Source organism: Littorina saxatilis, unplaced genomic scaffold, assembly GCF_037325665.1.
Source record: "Littorina saxatilis isolate snail1 unplaced genomic scaffold, US_GU_Lsax_2.0 scaffold_475, whole genome shotgun sequence".
Taxonomy (NCBI): domain Eukaryota; kingdom Metazoa; phylum Mollusca; class Gastropoda; order Littorinimorpha; family Littorinidae; genus Littorina; species Littorina saxatilis.
Window position 1 is genome coordinate 85,843 of NW_027128015.1, and position 11,885 is coordinate 97,727.

The 11,885-nt window shown below is 44.9% G+C and overlaps 1 protein-coding gene across 1 annotated transcript; it reads right to left on the reverse strand.

Annotated features, from left to right (window-relative positions):
* Nucleotides 1–222: 222 nt before the first annotated feature.
* LOC138956386 (pancreatic triacylglycerol lipase-like) lies at nucleotides 223–11,885 on the reverse strand (the record flags this gene model as incomplete). The annotated part of the gene is given in 10 exon segments (XM_070327753.1): nucleotides 223–430; nucleotides 1,814–2,014; nucleotides 2,740–2,863; nucleotides 6,056–6,188; nucleotides 6,382–6,497; nucleotides 7,094–7,210; nucleotides 7,711–7,833; nucleotides 8,593–8,701; nucleotides 9,129–9,275; nucleotides 11,858–11,885. Coding segments are annotated over 10 exon segments (1,168 nt in total), but the record flags the coding sequence as incomplete, so codon positions are not given.

Consider the following 11,885-nt stretch of genomic DNA (forward strand, 5'->3'; position numbering starts at 1 on the left):
CAATTCCGGGCACGACATATATATCTATTAAAAATCCAAAGCTGCGTACATGCTTGCAAATATTTATAAATGGAATTATAGTTTCATCTTGATTATCAGAAACAACCATCAACAACAACAACAACAACAACAACAACAACAACAACAACAACAACAACAACAACAACAACAACAACAACAACAACAACAACAACAACAACAATTTGAATTTGAATGTCTGACTGTGTTTAAAGCATGTTTATTTCCGAACAGTCATAGATTCAAACAATATACTTTTTTTTTTTTTTTTAAAGATTTCGTTGAATTCCATTGGCCTGAAACATAGTTCTGGTGTGGTCAGCTTGACCTTGTAACAGTAGTTCAGCACTTGCCGGCAATCATCATAGTCTTACCGGTTTCCACGGCAGCCCCGTGCATACAGAAGGTCACACTGTCAAAAAGATGAATCGGATTTAATTACTGTTGGCGTGGACATTTGTTAAATTACTGTTGACATGAACAGTCATTGACTAGTGGTTTTTTGAAAGCCAATTCTTTTCTTCTCTCTCTCTGTCTCTTTGTTACATTTAGTCAAGTTTTGACTAAATGTTTTAACATAGAGGGGGAATCGAGACGAGGGTCGTGGTGTGTGTGTGTGTGTGTGTGTGTGTGTGTGTGTGTGTGTGTGTGTGTGTGTGTGTGTGTGTGTGTGTGTGTGTGCGTGTGTGTGTGTGTGTGTGTGTGTGTGTGTCTGTGCGTGTGTGTGTGTAGAGCGATTCAGACTAAACTACTGGACCGATGAAATTTGACATGAGAGTTCCTGAGAATGATATCCCCGGACGTTTTTTTCTTTTTTTCGATAAATACTTTTGATGACGTCATATCCGGCTTTTTGTAAAAGTTGAGGCGGCACTGTCACACCCTCATTTTTCAATTAAATTGATTGAAATTTTGGCAAAGCAATCTTCGACGACGGCCGGGGTTTGGTATTGCATTTCAGCTTGGTGGCTTAAAAACTAATGAGTGAGTTTGGTCATTAAAAATCGGAAACTTGTAATTAAAATTATTTTTTTATTAAATGATCCAAAAACAATTTCATCTTATTCTTCGTCATTTTCTGATTTCCAAAAAATATATATATATGTTTATATTTGGATTAAAAACAAGCACTGAAAATTAAAAATATAAAAATTATGATCAAAATTAAATTTCCGAAATCGATTTAAAAACAATTTCATCTTATTCCTTGTCGGTTCCTGATTCCAAAAACATATAGATATGATATGTTTGGATTAAAAACACGTTCAGAAAGTTAAAACGAAGAGAGGCACCGAAAAGCGTGCTATGCAGCACAGCGAAACCACTACCGCGCTAAACAGGCTCGTCAGTTTCACTCCGTTATGCACAAGCGGCGGACTACGGTCATTGTGAAAAAATACAGTGCGTTCAGTTTCATTCTGTGAGTTCCACAGCTTGACTAAATGTAGTAATTTCGCCTTACGCGACTTGTTTTTAATATGTCTCCGTCTGTACTTGTCTGTCTGTCTGTCTGTCTGTCTGTATCTCTCTTTTACTCTCTCTCTCTCTCTCTCTCTCTCTCTCTCTCTCTCTCTCTCTCTCACACACACACACACACACACACACACACACACACACACACACGCACGCACACACACACACATACAGTGTAAGAGAGAGCGAGAGTTAGAGAAAAAGAGAGAGAGAGAGAAACAGACGGACAGGCAAACAGACAGGGAAAGATATAATACAGAGACTGACCAACAAAAAGAGACACAGAGAGCAAGAAAGAGGAAGAGAACTATGCAATACTTACGTTTTCTTGGCCTCCCCACTGTCAACTTTCACCTTGTCAATATACAGTGTTGGATGTCGAATGTTAAAAGGGTTCCATGATCCAATATCTAAAAAGGACGAATCGTGCACCCACCGGAAGTTGACGTCGTGTACGTCACCGAGCTCTACTTGTGATGTCAGAAGAAATGTGTAGGTTTTTGCCGGCTTTATATACATGGTGCTGAAAAAGATGAAATAAAACATCAAAAATAAACAAAGTTAACTTGAACTTTTACCCGGAATCGAATATTTAAACTGTTGAAGTGTGCGTCTTTGGTAGAATGCCCACTATTCCAACATACTGTATCTTCACAAGAATTAGAAATATGCTCCAGTTATATAATTATTATCATTTAATACGTTCAAGGTGTGGTAGTCTACCGTACAAGTTTTCGCTGCAGATGCAGATATATGTCAACTACCCCAAATGATCCGTAGTTTCTTCGGCATTTTAATTGTACTTTTTTGTTTCTGTTTTGTTTTTTGACTGACAGTGAAAGAAAGTATTGATTCGAGTTGCAAAGAGCTGTAACCGTTGGGTTACATGTCTTATTTTATTAACCCTTTGCTTTGGTCCGACCCACAACTCCTTAAAATGGAAACTTCGGTTTAACCCCAAGCTAAAAACTCAATTACACGTAAGCTTTAATGTACGTAAATATTTTCAACGTTTGTGAACGGCAATGCAAACACGTCCGTTCTGGCCCTCTGCCTACCGGTCCCGAACAATGCTGATATGAAGTATAATATAAATGCAATCAAAACAGTCATTCTGCTGAATACTTACTCTTTTGTCAGTTTGACTTCCACAATTCTGCCCTCCCCACCACGCCTACCGGTCCCGAACAATGCTGATATAAAGTATAATATAAATGCAATCAAAACAATATTCTGCTGAATACTTACTCTTTTGTCAGTTTAACTTCCTCAATTCTGCCCGCCCTTCCGGTGACCCTGGCGTACATATCTCCGCGTTCCTCACGGGAGTAGTGGGAGTTAGAGATGGTCAAGGCAACTTCATAATGATAGCCTGTGACACAATAACATTACACGAGTGTCAACCACATGAAAAGATAGGAAAGGAAGTAAATAGGGAAGAAATAAAGATAGACATGCACACAGACAGAAAGACAGACTGACAACGCTGACACCAAGCGGGCCCGTGCGCTGTTGGACAGCTACAGTGTGGACCAGGTCGTTCCTTTTCCCTCCCACTCCCGTGGCCACATCCTGGATTGGATTGTCACTCGACCCTCGGACAATCTGGTCTCCAGCCTCGTCGCCAACGACCACCTTGTCTCCGACCACACTGCCATCAACTTCGTCGTCAACATCACCAAGCCAGCACAGAAGCGGAAGATGGTCACACGTCGCAAGCTACGAGACATTGAGACAGATGCTTTTGGAGACGAAGCTGCCCTGCTGCTTGCCCAGCGAGACCCGTCCTCTGACCCCGCCCATTTCTTCAGCTTGACTCTGCGCCAGCTCCTCGACAAACACGCCCCGCCATCCCTATGCGCAGTCTCTGAGCGACAGCCGACTCCCTGGTTCTCTGAGGACATCACAGCCGCTAAGATCAAGAGACGGCGAGCGGAGCGTGCATGGCGACAATCTGGCCTGGAGGTTCACCGGCAGATTCTCAGGAATGCGCTGCTTCGAGTCACGCAAGCCATCACTGCTGCCAAGGTCGAGCACTTCCACGACCGCATCGCCAACGCCTCATCATCCAGGGAGCTGTTCTCCATCATGTCCTCTCTCCTGGGCTCCTCCCCCGCTGCCCCCTTACCCACTGCTCACCCACCACAAGATATCCCGGAGTTATTCTCGGAGTTCTTCAAGGACAAGATTGACAAGCTTCGGAGAACACTCGATCAGCAGCCCTTCGTCCCGTCTCCACCCTCACCCTCCTTCTCCGGCTCCCCCCTCACGTGCTTTCAGCCTGTCACTCAAACCCACGTCAAGCGACTCATCACCAAGACGGCCATCAAGACCTGCGAGCTAGACCCCCTGCCAGGCTTCCTCTTCACCAAGTGTCTGGACAAGCTCCTGACGTCTATCACAGATATCATCAACATCTCCCTGGCCACAGGCGTCGTTCCCGACTGCTTCAAGTCTGCCGTTGTCCGCCCACTCATCAAGAAGCCCGGCCTTGACGTCAACGAGTTGAAGAACTACCGTCCTGTACATGTGTCCAACCTGCCCTTCCTCTCCAAGCTTCTGGAGCGTATCATCCTGGAGCAGTTGAGCGCCCACCTGTCTCGGAACTCGCTGATGCCAGTGTACCAGTCAGCGTACCGCCCTCACCACAGCACCGAGACGGCGCTCCTGCGAATCACCACGGACCTCCTGAACGCAACAGATAGCGGTCTCGTCTCTGCCCTTGTGCTGCTGGACCTTTCCGCGGCCTTCGACACGATCGACCATCAGCTACTCGTCGATCGCCTCAGTTCCACGTTCGGCATTCACGACACCGCCCTCTCTTGGTTCCGGAACTACCTCCAGAACCGCTCTCAGACTGTCACCACTGATTCGTTCTCTTCTCAGCCTGTCCCTGTCCGCTTCGGCGTCCCACAAGGGTCTGTCCTCGGCCCTGTCCTTTTCACCCTGTACACCCAACCCCTCTCCCTGGTCATCGAACGCCACGGCTTGAACTACAACTCCTTTGCCGATGACACGCAGCTCCAGAACAGCGCCAAGCCGGAGGACGTTGACCATCTCCTGGGATCCATCTCCAGTTGTTTCACTGACATCAAGAACTGGATGACTGAGAACAAGTTGAAGCTGAACAGTGAGAAGACAGAGGCCCTTCTCGTTGGAACACGACAGAAGATTGCTTCCCTCACTGTGACCGACCTCCAGCTGGATGACGCGACTGTTCCATTCTCCCCTGCTGTCAAGAGCCTTGGCGTCTTTCTTGACTCCACTCTCTCCATGCAGACACACATCTCCTTCATCATCAAGACCTGCTTTTTCCACCTACGACGCATCGCCTCCATCCGTCGCTACCTCACCCACGACGCCTGTGTCAAACTGGTTGTCTCCCTCATCTTCAGTCGTCTGGACTACTGCAACTCCCTTCTGGCTGGCCTCCCCGCCTCATCTATTCATGGCCTACAACGAGTCCAGAACGCTGCTGCCAGGCTGACGTTGAGGAAGACGAAGCGAGACCACATCACCCCCCTACTTCGCTCCTTGCACTGGCTCCCTGTCAACACCCGAATCTCCTACAAACTGTCCACTCTGGTCTACAAGTGTCTCAACGACTCTGCTCCCGAGTACCTTCAATCCTCCCTGGACCTGTACACCCAGCCCTCCGACCGTCCCGTTCGTTCTGCTGCTGACCCACTCCGCCTTCACATCCCTCGCTCGAAACTCGCATCAGCTGGTCAGCGTGCATTTCCCTCCGCGGGCCCCTCCGTCTGGAACTCCCTGCCGCTTGAGCTTCGCCAGAGCCCCTCTCTTGACGCGTTCAAGAGTAGGTTGAAGACTCAGTTCTTCCCGTAGCTGGCTGCGACTTTCATGTTCGACAGTGATGTGTTGTGCCCCAAAAGACATTCTTGTGCTGTGCTCTGTGAGAGGTGTTTTCTTTATTTGTGTTTGATATTATTTTGTTTGGACCTAGCTATTGATGTGTACATTGTTGTTAAACAGTTGTTTGTTGTATGTTTATCAGGGTTTGCTAGTGTGTGATAGGGTTTGTGTCCGTCTGTAGATTTTAGTTTCTTTGTTAGTCCTGTGTTGACAACTCTTCGACAAGCGCTTAGAACTGTACCCACGGAATACGCGCTATATAAGCTTCCTATTGATTGATTGATTGACTGACAAACAGAAAGAACGAAAAAAAATAAAAATAAAGTGCATGCATAATTAATGACTGAAAGCTACATTTCTGCTTAGGGGCTCCTTTTACCCATTCTCACATAAAAGGCAGGCACTTACCAGACAAGACCCTCCGTCAACAAAACATATATATTTCCTTAAGCCAAAACGTACAGATACCTTCTTCAAAAATATAATACCGTAACTGTAATTAGAAGGAAAAAAATAGACCACTGAAGCTTCATTCATCAAACTGATCAAAGGTGTGTGTGGGGTCCGGGGGAGGTTGGTCAGGGGGAGGTTGGTCAGGGGGAGGTTGGTCAGGGGGAGGTTGGTCAGGGGGAGGTTGGGGGAATGTGCATCTGCCAGTGGGTTGAATGAAACATACATAGTAAGAACTTACGACAAAAAGGAGAACGGCTGCCTGTCTTGAGGTAATACTTGTTTGTTGCGGGTGTGCGGTGAGGTTTCACCCGGTCAGCGTGCATACCCAGGTAGCCACACTCTTCCCCACTACACGCCAAACATTTGCCACTCTGTATGGACACCATAAACCGTACTGTCAGATTTTCGCAACAGTACATAACTATATAAGAAACCAGTTCACACGGTAGAAATGTCAAATTCGATACGCACAAGTGTCTTTTCAAAATAATCTTGAAGTGAAAATTCTTATCCGACGAACGCATCCTTTTGAAAGGAGACAACAACTAAACAATTATAACTTACATTAAAGTCGTCCTCTGAAGCGCAGCGGTATCCTTCAAACGGGCATTTGCTGTTGATGGATTCGCTGAACAGGTGGTAGGCGCGCATGTGATTGCAAGCAACAAACTCTCGCGTACCTGAGGCAGCACATTAAAATCAATATTGTAATAGTTTTACAAAAGGGTTGCTCTGCAGAGCTTGGATCCGATGATATTGTTAAAAAAAAGTTTAACAAAAGGGTTGCTCTACAGAGCTTGGGTCCAAATTTGAAGTGCATTTCCAGTCCTATATGTTTATTGAGTTTGCCGAATAGAATGCATTTTCGTGATATTTTTCCATTAATATTCAACTTAATTCATGATATAAACATTTAAAAGAATTATGGAATCCCCATTCTGTTTTTTCAAATGTCACTGAGCCCCAAAACATTAATTTTGATTAAATAACTCATAATCTATCGAGCTTTTGCGCAATTATATGGGGCTTTGTTTTTACACTCTATCGCATACAACTGCAATAAAACTTGCTTCGTGGGAATATTTTTGGCTGTACGAAATTTGCCTTCAGCAGAATCCCCATCGTGTTTAACGTTCAGAAATGTTCCCGTCTGACTTTTGTGTCTGAACCAGTAAAACTGGGATGGACGGGGAAAAAATCGATATAAAAAACAAAAACGTACATTCAAGACATAGAGATTTGATGTAAGAAAGTGTATATCGTTATAAATCAGTACCTTCCAGAAGTCCATGCTGTGCAAGTTGTGAGATGGGACCTTGCTCGCAGCCTGGCTGGTCGTGGCCACCGTTGACGTAAAAGTCCACGTGACCACACGCCTGGTTCATACCCAGACCTGCATTTTACACAAAAATAAGTATCGTTTGCCGAAATATTGATAAAAACAAGTACCTTACGTGGTACCTGGTGTGTCTTCTTTTTATTTAAAAATAAGTATTGTAATAATCATAAACAGAGTTGAGGATTGGTTATTATTATTTGTCGTCTCTTCAGCAGTTAATGCTATTCGACACCGAGAGTTGAGGGAAAGAAACGACAACAATTAACAAGAAAAAATAAAGCGACACATGTATCATGTTCTGCCATCGAAACCGCTTCCCATGGACATTGACATTTATGACATAGATAGTTGAATAAGTTTTCAAAAGTGTGAGGAACGTTAACATCATTGCTACACGTCGTGCCATTTGTACGCCTGCATTTCTGAAACTAAAATGTTATGGAGTGGTAGTCCATACAAGTCGGCGATTTAAAAACTAGATAAATAAACAAATAAAAGAGACCAAAAGGATAGCGGGGGTGGGTGGGCTAGAGGGTGGTTGAGATGCGTTATACCTAGGTCAGGGCTGTAGAAGCTTGCAGCGTCAGTGTGAATGACGTCAACAAAGAGAGCGTCACTGGGGTCCAGTCTCACAACTTTGTCTGTGTTCTGGAAGTACGGCTCTGCTGGATCCATGCCTGTAACACACAACATTACGTCATGATATGTCATACATCTGACGTCACTGAGGCTAGTTTCATCACCTTGTCCAAGTTCTGAAAGTACGGCTCAGCTGGATCCATGCCTGTAACACACAATATTACGTCATGATATGTCATACATCTGACGTCATTAGCACTGAGGTTCAGTTTCATCACCATGTACACGTTCTGAAAGCACGGCTTTGCTGGCCATTCCTGTAACACACAACACTACGTCATGATATGTCATACATCTGACGTCGTTTCACTTCCTTGTCCAAGTTCTGAAAGTACGGTGCTGCAGGGTCCAGTCTTGTAACACACAACATTACGTCATGACATGTCATTCATCTGACGTCACTGAGGTTCAATTCCATCACCTTGATCAAGTTCTGAAAGTACGGCGCTGCTGGGTCCAGTCCTGTCACACACAATATCACGACATATATATCGTAGGTCAACAACATTACATCATGATACGTTATCATCTGACGTCACTTGGGCCCAGTCTCATCACCTTGTCTGTAGGGGCTTAACACATAACATTACAACATGCTGCGTCCTATATTTGACGTCCCTAAAGAATCAAGTCTTTACATGTTGTCTGTGCTCTGAAAGTACGGCTCTACTGTGTCCAGGCAGCCTGCGATATACAACTCAATTTGATACTACTCAAAACATACTTATAAGGTTCAAGATTTTGCTTCACTTTGTCACCAACTACATTACTCAAACTCCGGAATGTTTTGTAATTACCTGTAATCCTGCCAAGATAGCGGAGTTTCTCCCCAGCATATCCGGCGACGTGTGAGCCAAGACTGTGTCCGATAATGTGCATGTCTTCCGGTTTTGCGCCTGTCGTTGTCTGGACAGACAGACAGATAGATATGCAGACAGTGTCAGATATAAACACAGACGCAAACACATTCGAGAAAACATATATACGCTCTTACGCATACATACGCACTGGTATAGATCTGCGAACGTACTGATCAGTTCTGCTTCTTTTGAACTCTCGTTCAGAAAAATTAGCAGTGGTTTTTGTCTAACCCTGAGTATGCACAATAGGTTACTTTTTTCCGAAAGCAAGAATTAGACACGCTGCATGTGTGGTCTAACAGCTGAGTAACATCAGTTGACAAAGCTCAAAATAGTGTTCGCAGATTGGTCTAGCTCAAGGAAAACTGAGTTTCCAGAAAGCAACCATGATTATTACATTTACAAACATGAATACATGAAGTTCTGACGTTTTTAAAACACTATCCTGCCTCTATCATACTCAAGGCATTTACCTGCATAAAGGTGATCAGCTGCGCTATCATGGCTCCAACCACTCTGGTGTTGGCAGTTGCCTGCCCGTAGAGTGCGAGTGACCCAAAACCCCAGTCTACGATCACAACGTTGTAGTCGCCATGTGTTAAGAATTCCTTCGTCATTTTCTGAAAGAAGTTTAATGAAATACCGGTTCACATGATTTTCTTGTTTGGGCCATGGGGTTTATTTTACATGTATATATAGTTTCGGGTGATATGCGAATTTTGCATCCCAAATTCAAGAAAGCTGTTGCAATGTAATGGCGTTGTACAGGCGAAGATAACCTTGGCAGGATTCTAGAAGTTAGTACTAAAACTTGTGGGTATGACAATTTTGACTTGGAATTCAATTTTATTCCGTAAACGTTATTTCCTGTTCATCAAGGGACATAACTAGATGGCAGATAGTTGACACTGGGACACTGTTCTTGAATCTTACCACTGAATGGTATGCTAGATCAAAACATTATTTATGTAACTGACGAAAAAGGGATCCTGTGACTCATTCATTTACAGATATCGCCTGAGAACAAATTCAAGATGGCGACATCGATCCAAATCCAGTAAGCTTACAAATTCCAAGGCTAATTTCGAAAACAAAGGGGACTCAAGACCAAACAAAAGGAGAGTGGAAAAAAGGAAACCTCACTATTTGTAAATTGCACTCATAATTAAGAGTTCCAAACAAACCTAATGTCATTTTGACTAGAAATCCCAATATCCAATGCGAGTTTGTTTGGTTTTGTCTTTATATTAACATTACGTCCGTTACCTGAAAGTGTCTTCCCACAGTTGTCATCTTCATCTTATTTACCTTCATCATAATGGACGGTGTTCTGAAATAAGTCTGTGGGGTGTGTACACTCTTCAAAAAAAGTTAAGGATCAGTTGAAAAAACGGATCTAATTATAAAAAATTGCCAAAAAATTAAACATCGACATAATAATTAAAAGATTAATGTGTTTGAATTAACAAATGAACAATGAGTCTTGACCTAGAATTTTGTTTGGCAGGCAGAGTTATTTCCCTTTGTGGGACTTCTCAAAAGCTTCTGCATTTTGGAAGAAAAAGGGTGTTTTTTATAGCCCCATGAAATTTGCGGAACGCATGCCAGGGCAAAAGGTTGTGATGCACGTGCTACAACAGGGTCCTGGCTATGAACATCGCTCACCAGCTTGTGTTTAAAGGTTGACACGCTGACACAATTATGCACGGTAGCAACATGCACCCACGAAGAAAGGCTGAGCGATCTGCCGATAGAGGAAGGACAATAGGATGGCTACAAGACGGTGTTGCTGCCAGGCAAGTGGCCCAGAGGCTTGCAGTGGCTCCCTCTGTCATCATCAGACTAAAACAGAGATTCCACGCAACTGGAAGAGTGCAGGAGCGACAACGTTCTGGTCGGCCCAGAGTCACCACACAAAGAGAGGATCGCTTCATTCAGAGGCAGGCCATGCAACAAAGAATGGCTACGGCAAACAACATTAGGCAACGCCTACAAGCTACCACCAACACTGTTGTTAGTGGTCAGACGATCCGAAACCGCTTACACAACTTTGGCTTGCGTGCAAGGCGTCCAGTCCGAGGAACAACCCTGACTGCTAATCACCGAGCAGCTCGCCGAGCCTGGTGCACTCAACATGTGAGGTGGCAACGTCAGCAGTGGGCTCAGGTGTTGTTTACAGATGAGTCCCGCTTTTGCTTGGAACATGCTGATGGTCGCATCCGAGTGTGGAGGCGTCGCGGAGAGCGCTTCGCAGAAGGCGCTGTTCTGGAATGACAGCGTTTTGGCGGAGGCTCTGTGATGGTCTGGGGAGGGATCAGCACACGTCTAAGGACACCTCTGTACCATGTAGTGGGCAACTTGACCGGTGTCCGCTACCAGAATGAGATCCTGCAACCCCAGGTCGTTCCAGCCCTCCAAGCGATCGGCCCTCGTGCGATTCTTCAGGATGACAACGCACCTCCCCATCGCTCTGCAGCTGTAAACACCTTCATCCAGCAGGCCAGGGTCAACAGGATGCTGTGGCCAGCCAACAGCCCGGACCTGAACGCCATAGAGCACATGTGGGACGAGCTTTGTAGTCGGGTACAGCAACTTCACCCTCCTCCTGCCAATCTGGTTCAACTGCTGCAATGGCTCCAGCAGGAATGGAATGGAGTTCCCAGAGCATTCATATGCAACCTGATCCACTCCATGCGCCAACGATGTGTTGAATGCCTGGCACACAACGGAGGGCACACGCGTTATTGACACTGATTCACATTGTTGTGAATTCCATTTTCGATGGTTGTCACGTTTGACACACTCTAGCTAAATTGTCGCTGCCGCGTTCGATCTTTGCTTTGTATGTGCTGTGAAAGAGTTGTTTCTCTTGCAAACATTGAAACAAGCTTTCCCACGTGACATTATCAGCCAATCACTACGAGTGGAGACAAGCCGCTCGCTATATCATTGCACGGCCAATACAATGTTACGTGGGAAGGCTTGGGTCAATGTGTCCAAGAGAAACAACTCTTTCATAGCACATACAAACCTGACAGAGTTATTTCCGAACACTGTCCATTATGATGAAGGTAATTATATAATTCAGATGACAACTGTGGGGAGACACTTGCAGGTAACGGAGGTGCTGAATTGAAACAAGCATGCATTGGATATTGCGATATTACTCTATGTGGCCAGCAACTTAGACCATTATTTTTACCTGCATCCAAGAACCCAGAAGCGTGTTA